We start from the raw sequence: 19,009 nt of genomic DNA, 5'->3' as shown, positions 1-19,009 counted from the left end.
ACATATTGGCTTGCGGCACATAGCCTTTGCGGGAGCTGTTCAGCTTCTCGTAGAGCTTCCGAGTGTCGTTAGCTTGGTACAGCTCTTCGCGATCTCGGTCCTCGAGCTGGCGCTTCTTCCTTCGGAGGACTGAGTTTTGGCTGTTCCGTGCCTGTCGGTATCGTTCCACGTTCGCTCTCGTACGGTGTTGCAGCATTCTCGCCCGTGCTGCATTCTTCTCCTCGACTAACCGTTTGCATTCGCCGTCAAACCAGTCATTTATATGATTCGGGGCCCTTGTACCTAGTAGCGCTACTGCAGTGTTACCTATGGCGGATCGGATGCTTTTCCAGCCATTTTCAAGGGTAGCTGCGCCAAGCTGCTCTTCCGTAGGTAGCACTGCCTCCAGCTGCTGCGCGTATTCCTGTGCAGCCTCGGCGTCCCGCAGTTGCTCAATATTTGGTCGCGGCGTTCGACTTCGGCGGGTGTTATACACCGTCGATAGTTTTGAGCGCATGCACACAGCTACTAGGTAGTGGTCCGAATCTATATTCGCACTGCGGTAAGTGCGAACATTGATGATGTCGGAGAAGAACCTGCCGTCGATTAGAACGTGGTCGATTTGGTTCTCTGTCTGTTGGTCGGGTGATCTCCAGGTGGATTTGTGGATATCTTTGCGGGGGAAGAAGGTACTTCGGACTACCATACCACGGGAGGCCGCAAAGTTTACGCACCGATGGCCGTTATCATTAGACACGGCATGCAGGCTATCTGGTCCGATTACCGTTCTGTACATTGCCTCCCGTCCTACTTTAGCATTCAAGTCCCCAATAACGATCTTCACGTCCCGTCGTGGGCAGCTATCGTAGACCTGCTCCAGCTACGCGTAGAACGCTTCCTTCTCGTCGTCGGGTCTTCCTTCATGTGGGCAGTGCACGTTGATGATGCTGTAGTTGAAGAACCGGCCCTTTATCCTCAACTTGCACATCCTTGCGTTGATCGGCTGCCACCCTATCACGCGTTGGCGCATCTTACCCAGTACTATGAAGCCGGTTCCCAGCTCGCTGGTGGTACCTCAACTCTGGTAGAAAGTAGCCGCCCGGTGCCCGCTTTTCCATACCTTCTGTCCTGTCCAACGAAGTTCCTGCAGCGCTACGACTTCGAAGTTACGTGGATGTAGCTCGTCATAAATTATCCTGTCGCATCCTGGAAAGCAGAGCGATTTGCAGTTCCATGTCCCAATTTTCCAATCGTAGTCCTTATTTCGTTGCCTAGGTCCATCGAATTCGACGGGTGCGACAGATTTAAATTGCTAGGATGCAACACAGAATGCTTGCTTGCGTTGACAAAAATCTATAACTTTCAATGACTTGTTTATTTGCCTTGAAAAAGGCATTTTGATTTCCAAAATTGGATTTCCTGATGGCAATCTTCATGCTGCCCCAACACGGGGAGAATAATGGCTGTCTGGCGACACACGCTGAGAAAAACCGCGCTGCTCCTGAGACGTGGTGACCAACCACAGGGCTAGCGCAGTTGCTAAGGAAGGACGACTGCTGTTGTCGCTGTCTAGAACTATTATGAGCGGCTTCGCCTGAAACAGGCTCTTATATAGGCCAAATAGCATGTTTTAAATTGCAAGGTATATGATTCTGTCGACCGTTCTTGGGAAGCAATCATATAACGACCAATAAAAGGTCGAATTTTTCGTTTTGACAAGGCTTGACTATTTTCAATAGTACAATAGTGTGAATAATAAAATTACAATTGTCTTCTTTTGGGAAGAATCTTAGAAAATTTTCCAATCTATTGCTGCAAGAACGAAGGAAATTCATCGAATACTAACCGATTTATTAGCATTTGAAATTGGACATATTTTTCACTTTTTTCGGTTTTAGATTTTCATTTCACATCCCTATGTAGCCGAACTTCCTGAGAGAAGTATTCTACTTAAAAAAAAACGTGAGAAAATCGAGCGTGAATTTGGCGAGTAGTGATAAAACGACTGTTGATAAAAGCGAAAATGCACTGTATACATATTCTACGCATGGTGTAAAAAAAGCTTACTAGAGTTTAATTAAAAAAAATAAACAACCAAATATCATTCTGTCGAAAAAGAACAACACCAAACATTACAATATCATTAGGAAATCAAACTGTAGCAAATTGTGAAAGAGTTGGGGATTTAGGAGTTGTCTTAGACTCCAAATTAACCTTTATTGACCATTACAACACAATAATCCACAAAGCTAATAACATGCTAGGCTTTATAAAGCACTTTTGTTTCAATTTTCAGGATCCGTATACCATCAAAACATTATATAAAGCCTATGTAAGATCAATACTGGAATACTGCAGCATTGTATGGTCACCCTATACAATCTCACACGAAGAAAGAATTCAATCAGTACAAAAGCAATTTCTATTGTATACTCTTCGTAAATTGGGTTGGACATCATTCCCTTTTCCATCATATAAAGCACGTTGCATGCTCATAAACATACAATCAATGAAAGAGCGTCGCGAATTTGCAATAGTATCATTTGTAAACGACATCGTTTCGCAGCGTATTGATTCACTTACACTTTTATCTAAGTTAAATTTCTACGCATCTATTAGACAACTTCTAAATCGAAGCACGTTTGCCACCAATCATTACCGCACAAATTATGCAAAATTCAGATCCTTGAATCGTATGCTGGCCACTTAAAATCAATGCTGCGAAACCATTGACTTTACAACGTCTCGGCATGAACTTAAACACTTGTTTAGCTCAATACGCAATCGCAACGCTCATTGAATAAAAAAAAAGTAAACATTGTATTAGACTATTAGAATTTTGTATATTGTCTACTTCTGATTGACGAAATGAATAAAAACTGCGGTCTGAATAAATAAATAAAATAAAACTTAAAATCTGTGAGCACACATAACGTGAAAATAGTGAAACAGTTCTTTGATCCGCAACGTTTCTTAAAATGGTCGCGTATGATTCGAGGAGCAGCTTACGTACACCGGGCGGTAAAAATATTTAAGAAAGGTCAACGGATGCCAGAGATTCTATAAAGCAAAGTACTTCAGGAGGCGGAGATCACCATCCTTCGTGAAGTACAAGCACAAACATATCCAGATGAAATTGCAGGCCTGCGTACTGGTAACACTTTCGAGAAATATATTAGCATAAACAAATTAGTTCCATTTATCGATGAGCAAGGCGTCGTCTATTTCGAATTCAGGTAGATTTTCGACAATACTTCCAAGGAACCATCGTATCACGGTTCTTCTTATAGATGACATGACAACCATCGGGAATTTCTTTATGGAAACCACGAGACAGTGCACAATGAAATTCGACAACGTTACTTTATCCCTCGTCTCCGATCTGCTATTTGAACTGTACTGCCTATAATCGCATGTGGGACTGATGGATTTTCATCGTCATTGACTTAAATACCCAATTTCATGTATTTCTTGCTTTCGATCAAGAATACAAAAAAGTATATTTTATTCGAAAAAGTCAGAAATAAATGTGAGGTCAAATTGCCCCATCTTAAAAATAATCGCATTTCAGTCCCACCAAGTATTTTTCCTAAGTATGGTCATATTTTTTTCTTTAATCTATGCAACAAATGTTTTATGGTGGTTTTCAAGCTTTTTACTGTAAAGAAGTCATCATAAAATTAATGAATGCATGGTTTTTTCAAATAAATTCCACACAAAAATTAATTTTGAGTAAACATTGAAACTACAACTTTTTCTGAATGTTCGTTTCAGAAAGGTTTCTTGGTTTCGTCTATCAGATGGATAGTAGTCTTGAGCAATGCTTCGTTTTGTAAAATGTTATTTTTTGTGATCTGCTCACTTTAAACGATTATTCAATACCTACCACTTTTCAATCTGCTAAATGCACGGCTAATAAGGAATAATTTTATTCAGCACGTGTTGCGGAACTCTGAAGATGTAAGGTAAGAAATTGTCGAGCAGCATATCCAAGACTACAACCTTAGATTTTGCTTTTTCAAAGACGATCTTAAAAATGGAATAAGTAATGGATGGACTTCTTTGTCATTCTCCATGCAATATAGAAGCTGCCTGCGGTCATAAACGTGTGCTAATATTCAAAATACTAGAGAAAAATATAACAACTCCTACACAGAGCGGTTAATAGTGAGACTGGTATGCGATAATTTTGCTATTCGATGGCCTAAATAATCACAAATCAGTCTCTCCCTTATTTTTCATTGTAATTTTCACGTAAAAACAATTCTTTAATAAAGAAGTAATGATGAAGGTCTATTTCATTGCATCGTGTCGAAAAAATAAGAATAACTCACCCCAAACAGGTAAAATAGCAAAAACTTCGTGGGTACCATTCATCAACTAGCAGAAGATAAGCAGACTATCTGGCTCGGAATTAATGGGGGGAGGCAAAGAGGGCAAAAGCTCCGGGCCTTCTGACACGAGATTCTTCCCAAATGCAGAATATTGTAATTTAATTATTCAAACTATTGCACTATTGAAAATTGTCAAGCCTTGTCAAAACGAAAAATTCGACTTCTGATTGGCCGTTATATGATTGCTTTCCCAAGGACGGTCGACAGAATTATTGACCTAGTAATTCGGAATGTACTATTTGGCCTATACAAGAGCCATGTTTACTTAGTTACTTAGCAGCAGCAACTGTGGCAACGGATAGCATCAGCAGCAGTAATGGTATCAGCAGCGATATTTTGGCTATCTGGAACAGCGACACTTCCTCTAGTAGAAGCTGCCTTTGTGCAGTAGCGAGCAACATCAGTAGTAGGTATATTAGCCGGCACTTCCTCTAATGAAAAGTTGCCGTATTTTGACAACACACAAACGTTTTGGAATACTGGTTTTCTAAGTACGGGCCGTCAAATTTTCAGTCTAAAAGCAGCTTTCTGCCGTGTTTACAGAAAAATGCCTTAATCTCCTCTGTCAGGGTAGCACACAGATGCGATCAACATTAAATCCGATATGAAATCGAACAACAAAAGTCCTTATAAGGACAACAAACAAAATATTGAAGATTTAATATTTTCTCGTTTTGCGCTGGAATTGAAAATAAAATGTTATTTTAATCTGCATGCGCTTTCACTGTTGAAACTTGTTTGCGTTGTATGGCGTTTGTTTCATTCCTGTTCAGTGTAGTATGTGCAAACTAAAATTCGAAAGCACTTCAACTCCTCTTTTGCACAAAAAATTCGAACATATTCAATACAAGTAATGCAACAAAACAACCTTATGTATGTGGTCCCCGTGGCTCTGTGGTTAGCGATGTCGGTCTGCTAGCTCTCTCACACGGTTGTGATATCGAGTTCGATTCCCGATCAAGTCGAGGATTTTTTCGAGCTAGAAATTTTCTCGACTCAGTACTGGGGCACGGTGTATTTTTGTACTTATCCTACACATGCAAAATGTGTCAAAAACAATATCGATAACGAATTCTCTCAACTAATAACTAGTTGATCGAGACCGCTATTATCCCCCAGGCTAGCGTGCGATATTGTTGTTAACCATATGTAGTTCTACTCTTCTACTCCTTGCCCCCTATGTAACAATAAATAAAGTTCGATATGATTTTCCCGCTAAAATTACGTTACGCTGAACAACCTGCCCCACCGAATTTTCAATTTTGGGTAAACATGGCAATTACGTAACTGTATCTACTTTTAGTTAACCTGAATAGAAATAATACTCACCTGTACACCTATAGATTGCCGATGTTGTAATTTTCGGTAGACCGGAACCTATAATTATTAGAGGAACACTGTAAAAATTTAAGATTAAATTTAAATACTTACTCTGCCCTCAACTATATTAAATTAATAAATTACAACTTTGAGCTGCCTAGGAAGCAACTGAAAAACAGTGTCTGTTCTGTCTACCGTGTTACAACAGCAGTTGTACAATATCTGAACAATATTTCCAAAGAACGCCGCCATAGTTTGTTTCTTACACCCTACGCTTTTATGTGACGGATGAGCATTTCAAGACATAATGCGTTCAACATTTTTACCATTGCGAAAATTACGTAGTACGTGACAAATTTTTTTGGTGCTATAAATTACATCTTAACATAGAAAAATCAAAAATACTCTTCGATAACTATTCATACTATTTTTTTAGGTTTCTTCCCGGCTTTGCACCATTTGTGGATGGAACAGTAATTATTAATCGAAATGCAGTGAATCTGCGTTTGAAATCATTGCCGAGCGGATCGGCGATTACCAGGTAAGCAACCACATGTCTACAATGTTTACGAAATCTTCAATGTTCACGAAATCATCTTATGAATATTTTCTTCTTATGGCTGTGAAGCACAACTGGTATTGAATTTGCCAACTTTCCTACCCAAAACTTACTGTTTGGTTTGACATCTTATGAATCATATTATGACCTCAATGAACAAGATCTGGATTATGGCATCAATGAAACCCGTAGAGATAAAATCCTTCGAACGTATGTAAGGAATGTTTTCCACATTCATCTTAAAGAAATATATTCGGCTCTACGCGTAAGATTAACTGAGAGTGCAATCGTGTTTTTTCAATTAACTTTATTTTGTTTTTTTTTTTTTTTTAGAATGAGTATACAGATTGGGAACACCCTCCGAGGAGTCCTCTTGGTCATCGTGACACAATTTTAGAGCTTTTGAGCGATGGTCACACAGCTGCCCCTTTAGTTCGTTTGGGTTATTTGCATAGCTTGCAAAATGGAAAATCATATTTTTTACATTTTAGACATCAAACTAGCGAACGAGAATTTCCACTGGTATTTTCTTTATTTTTAATTCTCATATATAAATTACCTAACTAGCAAATTTTGATAGCGTGATGGTTCGGTTCGCGGAGAAGATGTGCCTTTCACTTTCGGACTTCCACTATCACCATTGTTCTCATCAAATTACACGCAAGAAGATAAGCAAATTAGTCGAACTTTGATGCAGTATTTGACCAATTTTGCTAAAACAGGGTGAGTATGGTAGAATTCAATATTTATTGATTTAAAAATATGGGAAATATTAATCTGTATTTACTCATAAATAGGACTACTTTGGTAGCGGTTTTTTTGCAGGTTTTGTACAGCAACCTAAAGTAAAACCTGCCAAAGTAGTCCAATACATAATTTATTTCTGTTAATGCTTGAGTATAATAAAATAGCACAAAGAATTCTGATGATGATGTCGATGTCGATGACGATGACAATGACAATGACGATGTCAATGCCGATGTCGTTGACGTAACGATGGTAATGATAACGATGACGATGACAGCTCAACTATAGTAACAAATCATTCCCATAAAAGTAATGAATATTTTGAAGGCAATTCAGTAGGTTTCCGTTTTTGGCATGTTCCGTTTTTGGCATGCTCCGTTTTTGGCACACTGATTTTGGCAACAAAAGGGTTTCGTTTTTGGCAACATTTTATAGTACATAGCATACAATAATTTATACAGGAAACTGACCTGATTTTGACACCCGTTCTAGGTTGAAACTGAAAACATCTTACGCCTTATGATTTTTAACGAGCTCAACTACCAAAACATTTCAATAATATGTCTACGGCACATATGTTCAGTTACGTGGGGGCTGTTCTGTCAATGATTTTGTGACGATAGAATTCCTCCGCGAGGTCTTCTTTTCTCTGTTTGTTTACATGCAAAGTACGTACTGAATTATCCTTTCCTCCAGCAATAAGCCCAACAACAGAACAGCTTTTATTATCTGCATAAAAATTAGGTTATCGCATAATTAAAAATTGTCAAGTCTAATATGACAAGCTACTATATTATTGAAAATGGTCAATCCTCGTTCAAACGCAAATTTCGATTGATCTGATTGGCCGTTATATGATTGCTTTCACAAGCACGGTCAACAGAATTATAGACCTAGTAATTCGGAATGTACTATTTGGCCTATATATGAGCCATGTTTCAGCTAAAACTGCTCATATTAGTTCTAGACAGCGACTACAACAATCCTTACTTAGCAGCAGCAACTGTGGCAACGGATAGCATCAGCAGCAGTAATGGTATCAGCAGCGATATGTGGGCCAGCTAGTGCAGCGACACTTCCTCTAGTAAAAGCTACCTTTGTTCAGTAGCGAGCAGCATCAGTAAATTTTCATTCTAAAAACAGCTTTGTGTTATCACAAAAATGCCTTAAACTCCTCTGTCGGGGTAGCACACCGATGCGATCAACATTAAATCCGATATGAAATCGAACAACAACAGTCCTTATAAGGACAACAAACAAATTAGTGAAGATTTAATATTTTCTCGCAACGCAACACGATTGAATATTTTAGAATATGAAAAAGAAATCAGTATTTTAGAATATGAAAAAGAAATCAATATTTTAGAATATGAAAAAGAAATCAATATTCAAGAATATGAAAAAGAAATCAGGACGCTCGAATAGGATCTTGAAATAAGGACATGTCCTGCTAAATCAGGACGGATGGTATCCCTAACTAAATCGTCCTTTAGAAATAAAAATGATCAATTAACCCCTCAGCTTGACCAATTTACCCCACCTGAGGGATAAGACAATAACTTAAAAAACATAGAATATCAGCCAAATTGCAAACTATTTATAATAGTTCTTTTTTTCCATAGAAGTTATTGAATTAACACAACATTCTCATGTAATGAGGATTTTCCACAATATTACTTACTAAAAGTTACAGAACATTTTTACCAAACATTATCATTAGACCTACTTTACCCTATAACTATTATTAACGGAAAAAAGTAATAATCTGAGAAAGGTCCGTAATCGGCTTATCGAAGAAGATTTTTGAAAATGCCGGAACAAGAGCGTTGTACAACCTTCACGTTGACTTTTTGAATGCATCAATATATTTTACCAATCAACTGTTGGCAGTTTATTGGTCTTCAGTTATTTTGCTACACCACGGAACTCAAAATGACATAGAAATCTTCGAATGGGCGACACTGAGGCAGATTCGTTGAGTCGCGTATTTTGGGTACAAATGGGGTCGAGAGGTTGTTCAGGAACATTTGTGCTTTTGACGTAATGTGATGATGTTTCATTTGCTTCGGCACTTTATCCTCACTCTTTTTAACCTTTTTGCCGCCCAGTCAATTTTTTGACCATTTGGTCTGTCTTTCTTCATCCTCCTTGCGAATTATTGATGAGGTTTGCAGAATATTACAAACAGTCGAAATCGACATATTGGCACTTTTGCGCAATTCCACGCAACATAGAGCAACCAGTTTTTATCTGACTGCACAGATATTCCTATGGGCTAAAGATGTCATTTTGTGCTACTAGTATTTTTTATAGAGTTACGACTTTTTTTAGTTAAAGCTTGTGTAGAAATGGATGGATAATGATTGCAAATATATTTAGAGTCGTTGTTTGGTCGGTTTGACGTTATCGGAAAAGTTGTAGGTAATAATATTGTCTTTCCAAAAAAAAATACAGTCATTTAAAATTTTCGATATTGTTCAAATCAAGCTTATTTCTACGCGGATTACAAAATTTTATGGTTCGGTCGATTTCGAAGTTCGTGTGTTGTGTGGATATAGGTGTTATGTGGATATAGGAGTTTACGCCTTTTTCACGAGGAGAGTAAACATGCTGATTTATTTAAATGACGCTAGACGAAGACAAGACTTGACGTATTCGAACAACCAAACGTTCAAATGAACATTTATATCATCATGAATTAATATTAGCCTATGCAGTAAATGATATTCAATAAAAGCAATAAAACAAAAATATTAGCTTATCTCATAAAGTTTTAACAGATACGCATGTAATTGTTGAGTTGCAATTTTTTGTTTCAGTAATCCAAACAGTTTGAGGATGTTTAATCTAGAGAACATATCTGAGAATAATAAAGTCAATATTCCATACCATAGCGATAATGTTCAACACAATAAACTTGAGTTTAGAAAAAAATCTCTATTGGGTGAACGCATGTCGTTGTTCAACAACCAACGCATGAATACTATGTATGAAAGGGATACATTTTCTAATAATGATGGTATTGCTGAAACTGGTAGATTGCTTACCGATGGTTATATGAAAAATGACAAAACACATCGAAACGAACCTAATGTAAAACCAAATTTATTGCGATACAATAGCAAAGATGCCAAGGATGAAACCAATGAAAATGAAAACACACAATCATCACGTAACCTAGAAAATTGGGAATTTTATGACCCAACTAACCAAATTTATTTGGAGTTAGGTAAGTCGGGTAAGATAAGCTTACTGATATTATAATTGCGATCGATTTATCTACTTTTATACCTCAGGTTGTAGTGCGTTGTCAAGAAGTCACTACCGCGGACATAAATTATCTATGTGGTTGAGCCTAATTCCTCAGCTCCATTCACCAGACGATGCATCATATCTACCAGTACGACACCATCACTTTGCTGAGGTTAAGTCGGAGTATTATGAGGGTAAATATTCTGCTCTTTATCAGAATGAATAACAAACACAATGTTAATTCAAAACATTTTTGAAATTCACATTCAAAAAAATACAGGAAAAGTTAGAAGTCAGCCTGTGTTGAAGGCTTCGAAACTAACTACGTTCACTAGAAGCACTACAAAACCATTGAAAACTGCACCGATTGTCGTGACATTAGCAGAGACAACTTCAAAAGGTAACAATAATTATAATGTGAAATGATTTAATACTTATGCATATCATAAATGGCTAGAAAACTTATAATTAAATTGTTAATACTTGTTAAATCATTTATATGTGTGCAGACTATCACCATCTTGAGCCTTGAAATTTAAGATTTAAAATATGCAAAGGAAACATGGGAGGAGATCCCGACCAAACGAATAACAAAGCCTGTAATATTCTTGATATGCCAGAATGATGAAAAGTACAGAATTATATCAAATTCTGTTATCATACACTTGAATGTTCAAAAGTGTGTTTTTTTTTTCAAGCATATTTATAACAAAATTTGTTATTAAATTAACAAAATATTGTACATTTTAACTAATTCTGACCTTTTTCTGCCAAAAACCTCACAAAACTTGCTATAATTTGTAATAATTAGTGAATGATTTTGATTGGAATTTCTATATTTTAACCAGACTTCCCGTGCACGCGCTTTTTTTTCAAGCGACGAGTGAAATCTTTCTCTCGCTCGTAGAATTTCAATACATGTGCGACGAGACGAGACACGTCACATGCAATTTGCAGATTGCTCTTTCGCTTCTCTTTCGGTTCGGATTGCGATGCGCAAGGCGATGTTTCATCGCACTACGAACTGAGCGAGACGCCCGTACTGTACATACTTGATACAGCTCGTGCGCTACAGCTCGTGAGACTTTCTCGTGTACACAGACTTCCTGTACACGCGCTGAAACGACGAGAGGTTTCTTTTCTTTTTTTTCTTCGGTAAGAGACTGCGGCGCACCACACGTTGTCTTATCGCTTTACGAACTGAGCGAGACGCCCGTACTGTACCTTAGTGAAACTGTATATTAGAGAAATGGCAAAGCACTCACCGTTGAGGAAACTATCAACATCAAAACGGGCGAGCTGTATAATTTTGCATTGCCGTTATCCGTTTTGATGTTGACAGTTGCCTTAACGGTGAGTGTCTCTGCGTCTCTCTGGTGTATAGGCTGCCTACCGTACCTACATACGATATATGCCGTCAGACCCTTCTGAAGGTGTTTTAATCGGAAGAATTCACAAAACTATATTACTACGATCAGATTATCACGAACCTTCAGAACCTGATTTGCAATATCTATACACTAAGGTCGCTTTTACGCGGTTTTTTACGTGGATTCCGGAATTTACACGGTATTTTTTTTCTTGCGGATTTTGGTTCCTCTTCACTCGGATTGCAGAATTTACGCGAATTTTTTTTTTCGCGGATTCCGGAATTTACGCGGCTTTTTACGCGGCATGTATCCCCCGCATAAAAAGCGACTTTACTGTACTCAATTCAAAAATTCTATCCAACATCAACATGTACTAGAAAATATGAACAATTTCAATGGTTTTATTATTTTTATCTCCCGAAAAACTTATGTTGTAATTTCAAACCACATTTTTTATCCTTAGAACTACAAAACAGAGTTCTATCATAAGATAGTCAATGACATCTAAACCGACGAACCCTGCATCCGGTGCATTTTCGTACCGTTAGCATCATAAGTATACGTTCTTAATTCATGTTAACAAAAGTCGGATGAATTAATCATAGAATTTTGAATTGATAAATAAATGAACTAGGTTTTATCATTGATAATTCTAACGGTGTTTTGATGCATGCTGCTATAACACCGTAAATGAAAAAAAAAACATAAAATCCCCTGCCTGTTTCCTTCTGCGCAAAATCAATTTCCTTCTCGCACCATTAGCGCAAAGCAACATGCGAGGCAAGCTCGCGAGACGAGCTCACGAGAATTTGCACGCAAGCTGTCTCAAATACGCGACGCCCATGCACCGCACCCTAGTAAGAATTGTCAGGCCGATGTCGGACCAATTCGCGTCCGATTCTCCGATAGATCGGTCCTACAACGGGTCGACATTTCGCTCAACCTCGGTCCAATGTCGTGCTCAAATGCAACAAAAATGTCGGAGATGTCGGACCAGGGTTCATTCGCTCCTAGGGGTTCATTCGGCTTCGTGCGTCGCGGGCGAGAGGGAAGTTTAGTTGTGTTTGTTTTGAAGCAAGTCCGGTGCGGCTGGCATGCGGACTTGGTCAAAACAAACACAACCAAACTTCTCCTGCCGCAACGAGATCACGATGGCGGTTGTGCGATTCAATTTTCATTGTATGCGACGCAGCAACGGCGGTGTGCAGGTTGCTTTGTTTTGATTATTTTGATAGCGCGGTTTTGGATTAGAGCGCTTCATTTATTTTAGGATGGTGCATGATTAATTATTTTTATCCACTATATAAAAATGGATTTACGTAACGCAGATTTCATTGATATTATTCCCGCCGTTACTGAGGTGCACAATAAGCACCATCAATTTAAATCGTTTTAAATCAAGAAAGTAAGCGGTGACATGTACGTTTTATTGCAAGAAAATATTTGTAGAGTTCGAAGCAATATATTTGTGAAACATTTAGGGTTTCTTAATACACAATTAATATTATTCACATAATGTAAAACGTGGCGACGGGGCTGTGCAATTTATACCTAGTGGTGTGCGATGTAGTAACGGCGGTGTGCAGGTTGCTTTGTTTTGATTATTTTGATAGCGCAGTTTTGGTTTAGAGCGCTTCATTTATAGGATGGTGCATGATTAATTATTTTTATCTACTATATAAAAAAATTATTTACGTAACGCAGATCTTATTGATATTATTGCCGCCGTTTCTGAGGTGCACAATAAGCACCATCGTTTCAAATCGTTCTAAATCAAGAAAGTAAGCAGTGACATGTACGTTTTATTGCAAGAAAATATTCGTAGAGGTCGAAGCAATATATTTGTGAAACAGTTAGGGTTTTTTAATACCTAAAATTGTGATATCATTCAAATAACGTTAAACGTGGCGACGGGGCTGTGCGATTTACATTTCATTGTGTGCACAATAACCACCATCATTTTAAATCGTTCTAACTCAAAAAAGTAAGCGATGACATGTACGTTTTATTGCAAGAAAATATTTGTAGAGTTCGAAGCAATATATTTATGAAACATATAGGGTTTCTTAATAATAAAAATTGTGATATCGTTCACATAACGTAAAACGTGGTGGCGGGGCTGTGCGATTCAAACTTCATTGTGTGCGATGCAACAATGGCGATGTGCAGGTTGCTTTATTTTGATTATTTTGATAGCGCAACATTGGATTACAACGCTTCATTTATAGGATGGTGCATGATTCATTATTTTTATCCACTATATAAAAATAGATTTACGTAACGCAGTTTTTATTGATATTATTCCCGCCGTTACTGAGGTGCACAATAAGCACCATCATCTTAAATCGTTTTCAATCAAGAAAGTAAGCGGTGTCATGTACGTTTTATTGCAAGAAAATATTTGTAGAGTTCGAAGCAATATATTTATAGGATGGTGCATGATTATTTATTTTTATCTACTATATAAAAAAAGAATTATGTAACGCAAATCTTATTGATACTATTTCCGCCGTTTCTAAGGTACACAATAAGCACCATGATGATTGTGGTCCCCTTGGCTCTGTGATTAGCGATGTCGGTCGGCTAGCTTTCCCACGCGGTTGTGATATCGGGTTCGATTTCCGATCGAGTCGAGGAACTTTCCGAGCTGGAATTTTTCTCGACTCAGCACTGGGGGACGGAAAACAATATCGATAACGATTTCTCTCAACTCATCTAGTTGATCTGAACCGTTATTAGCCCCAAAAATAAGGGTGCGATATTGTATGCACCATGATTTTAAATCGTCCCAATCAAAAAAGTAAGCAGTGGCATGAAAGTTTTATCGCAAGAAAATATTCGTAGAAGTCGAAGCAATGTATATGTGAAACAGTTACGGTTTTTTATTATAAAAAAATTTGATATCATTCACATAACGTAAAACATAAATAAAACCTGACTTATTTTTGTTCAACCTTCAACGTTCACCCTATAATTCGAAATTCAAAGCGATGGCATATATTTTGAAGTAGAATACTTCTCTCAGGAAGTTCGGCTACACAGGGATGTGAAATGAAAATCTAAAACCGAAAAAAGTGAAAAATATGTCCAATTTCAAATGCTAATAAATCGGTTAGTATTCGATGGATTTCCTTCGTTCTTGCAGCAATAGATTGGAAAATCTTCTAAGATTCTTCTCAAAAGAAGACAATTGTAATTTTATTATTCACACTATTGTACTATTGAAAATAGTCAAGCCTTGTCAAAACGAAAAATTCGACCTCTGATTGGTCGTTATATGCTTGCTTCCCAAGCACGGTCGACAGGATCATATACCTTGCAATTGAAAACATGCTATTTGGCCTATATAAGAGCCTGTTTCAGCCGGAGCCGCACATAATAGTTCTAGACAGCGACAACAGCAGTCGTCCTTCCTTAGCAGCAGCACCAGCCCTGTGGCTGGTCACCATGTCTCAGGAGCAGCGCGGTTTTTCTCAGCGTGTGTCGCCAGACTGCCATTATTCCCCCGTGTTGGGGCAGCATGAAGATTGCCATCAGGAAATCCAATTTTGGAAATCAAAATGCCTTTTTCAATGTAAATAAACAAGTCATTGAAAGTTAATAATTTTTGTCAACGCAAGCAAGCATTCTGTGTTCCATCCTAGCAATTTAAATCTGTCGCACCCGTCTAATTTACTGAATGTGAAATAGCTTCCACGGTGCATGTTGTCCGTGTATCTTGATTCCCCCAATGTTAGGGCAGCTCAAAAGTTGTAATCAGTAACCGATTTTGTACCGCAAAATGCTTTTTTCAAGGAAAATAAAAAAATAATTGAAGGTTAATAATTTTCTGGCATTAACACAAGCAGACATTATGTGCGGGATGCAATCAAATTCTGTTGTAGTTGTCTAATTTTCACTTTATTTAGTAAACCCCCCACTGTAGGGGCGACGCTAAGGCTGCGATTAGCATAACCGACATTGCCCTGTTAGAACGCATTCATAAAAGCAGTTAGTTCGACTATGCAGAGCTAATATGAAGTCGATTCAATCAATCATCATAAACAGAATTTCGTCGTCTCCCAGCTGCCAAGTTGCAACATGATGCAACACGCAACAGCGAGCAAACGAAATCGCTTGATGTTACAAACAGCAATATGATACGGGTTAAAACCGTTGCGTGTGTGAGAGCACCATCGGTGTTTATTCGCTGGATACAAAAATCAAATGCGAATTGTGGAATAATTCGTCTAAAGAACATAAGGAAATGGTAAACCTGAACTGAAAGGCGTGGCCTATTACGTAGCACCCTTCGGCTATAAAAGAGTGTTTCTGGGAAAACTAGCTACATTCATTAGTCGGAAGGTGAACTGGATGGACCGTCCTTCAAATTCAACAAATCACTTGCCCTGTGGTTGGTCACCACGTCTCAGGCCTCTGCCAGGCTGACTTTCGTACGATAGCGGCGGTATTAGCGGTTGATGCATTTGCCAACACTTACTCCAGTTAAGCCGTGTCTAATTTTCAATGTGAAAACACCTTTCTATTGTGTTGGCCGTGCGCATTAGGCCTCTGCCAGGCTAAACGCGAAAAGCGGCGCGAACCGATTCGCCCGGCCGTAGGTTAATGTACAGTCGTAAGTAGAGCTATGTAAAAGTATTCTACTTCAACCTTGCGGTCGTGGCTTTGCACACAACCCTCCTGTGTTTTTTTTATATTGATATTCAGACGAGACATTTAAGAAGAAATAATAGGTAATAATAATCAAATGATTACTGAAGATATAATTCACAAGACTTCGAAAAACATGCTTGATTTACCTCTAAATCAAAATCTGAAGCGATGATATGTTTTTTTTCTATAATAAAATGTTTGTTATTGTTTCGGATAGACATGTTTGGAAAGTTATGGTATTTTCCTTACTAAAAACTGAGTTTATCGTGCGAAATCATGTCTTTTTAGGCTCAATTTTCCTTTAAATCAAAGTTCATAGAGATATGTGTTTTTTTTTTTGCTACATAAAATGTTCGGAAAGATATTTGAGGAGAAATATGTTTCACGTAGCTTTGTGATTAATGACTTTTAATGCTCAATCCACCTCTAAATCAAAGTTCAAAGCGATGATGTGTAATTTTTTTCAACAAAATTTTTGTTGATGTTTAGAAAAGACATTTGAAGAGAAACAGCAGGTACCTGATTACTAAAAATTGAGATATTATTTACTACATAAAATATTCATAATGATGATATTCAATGCGTAATTCGCCTCTCACTCGAAATTCAAAGCGCAGACATATAGTGCTTTTTTACATTAAAATGTTCGGGAATGCTTAGGAATGGAATTTGAGGATATCTGACGAATGAAGAAAATGTGAAAATATATTGCAAATAACTTTATCTGGAAAATAAAAAATGATATATCATTCAGAAAACTACGTAGACATGTAAAATCATGAATGTTAGTAGCCCCAAAATTGATAAATTTTAATCACATCAAATCGTTCGATTCAAATGCACACTCTAAGTGATGTTTTTGAATATCCACATTTTACGCACCGATCAGGTTTTTTCCGCGTTTTTTTCACGAATTGTTTAAAGCGGATTTTCGAATTCATGCGGTTATGCGCATTGAGGATAAGGTAAAAAAATGTAATAACGCCAGTCATTGTTTTTATATGACAAAAAAATGTGTGCCGCCAATGTCAGACACATGCAGCTATATACGTAACTACAAATATTGTAGCAATCGTGATAGATCTTGCAGATTATTAGACCTAAACTTAAGAAAAATAAAAAAAGAAAACAACTCTAAATGGTCTAAAAAAAGAAAAAAACTCTTTAAATCAGCAGCCACATTTAATTTTGTGATGGTAATTTCCTGTTTCCGGCGAACACCTCAAGGTGGTCAAATACAATCCAATCTTAATATTTTCAGAAACAAGATTATGCCCAGAGGCCAGAAATTATTCCCAATAGCAATTTCGAACTCCAAGATGACGACTCCGGTGTCAGGAATATAGCCTAAAGTGGTATTTGGCCAATATTTCCAATACCTTCAAAAGTGAAACCCCAGACGTCTTTTTGAAGTCCAAAATGACCAGTTACTGTAGAACATCGCAAAATAAAATTGAATATTAGAATTTCAGCTCTGTATGTTTTAAGAAAATTGATGTTGCATTTAAAATGACGATTGAACTATCAGAGGTGATATGTGACGTAATATTTCTGAAGGGAGTTGTGCTAATGCGGCAGGGATATAGGGTAAATGACCCAATAGTGGAGGAGCTAAGCACGAGTTATGCATGTTTAGCCATGTTTTGGCTAAGAAAAACGAATCTAGCTGGTCCGTATCACTATTTTCTGTTGAAATGGGTTCTATTTGATAATTTTGCACCTTAAAATTGACTTTGAACCCGTTTTGGGGGGTTAAATTAACTAAAATTAGTTGTACGCTTTAGTTCCAATAGTTGCGGTAGAGTTCCTATAGTTGTGAATGGGTGTTCCTGTAGTTGCGGTTTATAAAATACTCGTGTTTGCTTGGTTAAATGAAGGTATTTGCCTCGCATGAAGTGGTTTTTGATTGTTTTACTATTTATCATATTGTTGTTAAGAGGTTGACAAGTCGGTTTGCAAGTAAATACAAAAATGCACGAAGTTAACTAAGAGACGGATTTTGCGCCAATTTGGTCAGATGTTGGCAAAATTCAGTGAGGGTGTAGGTTTTATTAAAATAAAACAAATTTTGCATACTTTTTATAAAATGTCTTTAGACTAACATTTGAAAAGGGCTGAAACTGGCTGAAGAGAAAGACCAATGGCACTCATTTTGAAATATTCAGAAGAATTTTTTTTCACAAATGGTGACTTCTCAACACTGGAAGTTAGAGTCTCTGCTTCGTACCATGTTTGCCCTTACATTTTTGACGTTAGTGTTTACTAAAAGAGCGACTGAAGCTGTGAAAGGTTCGTTAAAAGAATTACAAGACCAAAAGCAGTGGGTAAGCATCGATTAAGAGGTCATAAATGCATAATACAGCATTTTAGGGGTGAGAGCGATAGCTTTTGTGGCCGATCATGTATGAAGTATCGGTAAATACACGGTGGCAGGGGAAGGTGGGGTTCAAAAATTGAATAGTAATAAGTTACATCATTTAGGTATGTCCCCCAGTACCTGCTTGTCCCTAATATACACAAGTAGTCCCACATACATATGTTTTGATAAACGTAAATCAGAATTGCGAAACATACCGCAACTATAAGAGCATAGTGTATCCTGTGATCCAATAGTGGAGGAAGTAATTTATAAATAATATGATCATCTATTAACGAACTTCACCTTTGCAACAGTTTCCACAACAAACTGTTATCTGGGAAAATAATTATATGCGTAATAATCGTACTAAAACCAC

At 37.6% G+C, this 19,009-nt stretch overlaps 1 protein-coding gene across 17 annotated transcripts in view; it reads left to right on the top strand.

Moving 5' to 3' along the window:
- Positions 1–19,009, top strand: part of LOC129732246 (neuroligin-4, X-linked) — a 492,846-nt gene that overhangs the window by 332,066 nt on the left and 141,771 nt on the right. For 16 of the 17 annotated variants that reach the window (XM_055692929.1, XM_055692928.1, XM_055692930.1 and 13 more), the window contains 7 exons: positions 6,130–6,234; positions 6,322–6,517; positions 6,586–6,774; positions 6,833–6,975; positions 9,819–10,237; positions 10,296–10,445; positions 10,532–10,651. In XM_055692929.1, coding sequence (XP_055548904.1) covers positions 6,130–6,234; positions 6,322–6,517; positions 6,586–6,774; positions 6,833–6,975; positions 9,819–10,237; positions 10,296–10,445; positions 10,532–10,651 — 1,322 coding nt within the window. The remainder of the gene's footprint in view (positions 1–6,129; positions 6,235–6,321; positions 6,518–6,585; positions 6,775–6,832; positions 6,976–9,818; positions 10,238–10,295; positions 10,446–10,531; positions 10,652–19,009) is intronic. The other variant, XM_055692927.1, reaches the window with a different exon arrangement.

The sequence above is a fragment of the Wyeomyia smithii genome, chromosome 3 (assembly GCF_029784165.1).
Source record: "Wyeomyia smithii strain HCP4-BCI-WySm-NY-G18 chromosome 3, ASM2978416v1, whole genome shotgun sequence".
NCBI lineage: Eukaryota > Metazoa > Arthropoda > Insecta > Diptera > Culicidae > Wyeomyia > Wyeomyia smithii.
Note: the sequence above shows the minus strand (reverse complement) of the source record. Positions and strands in the feature narration are given on the sequence as shown.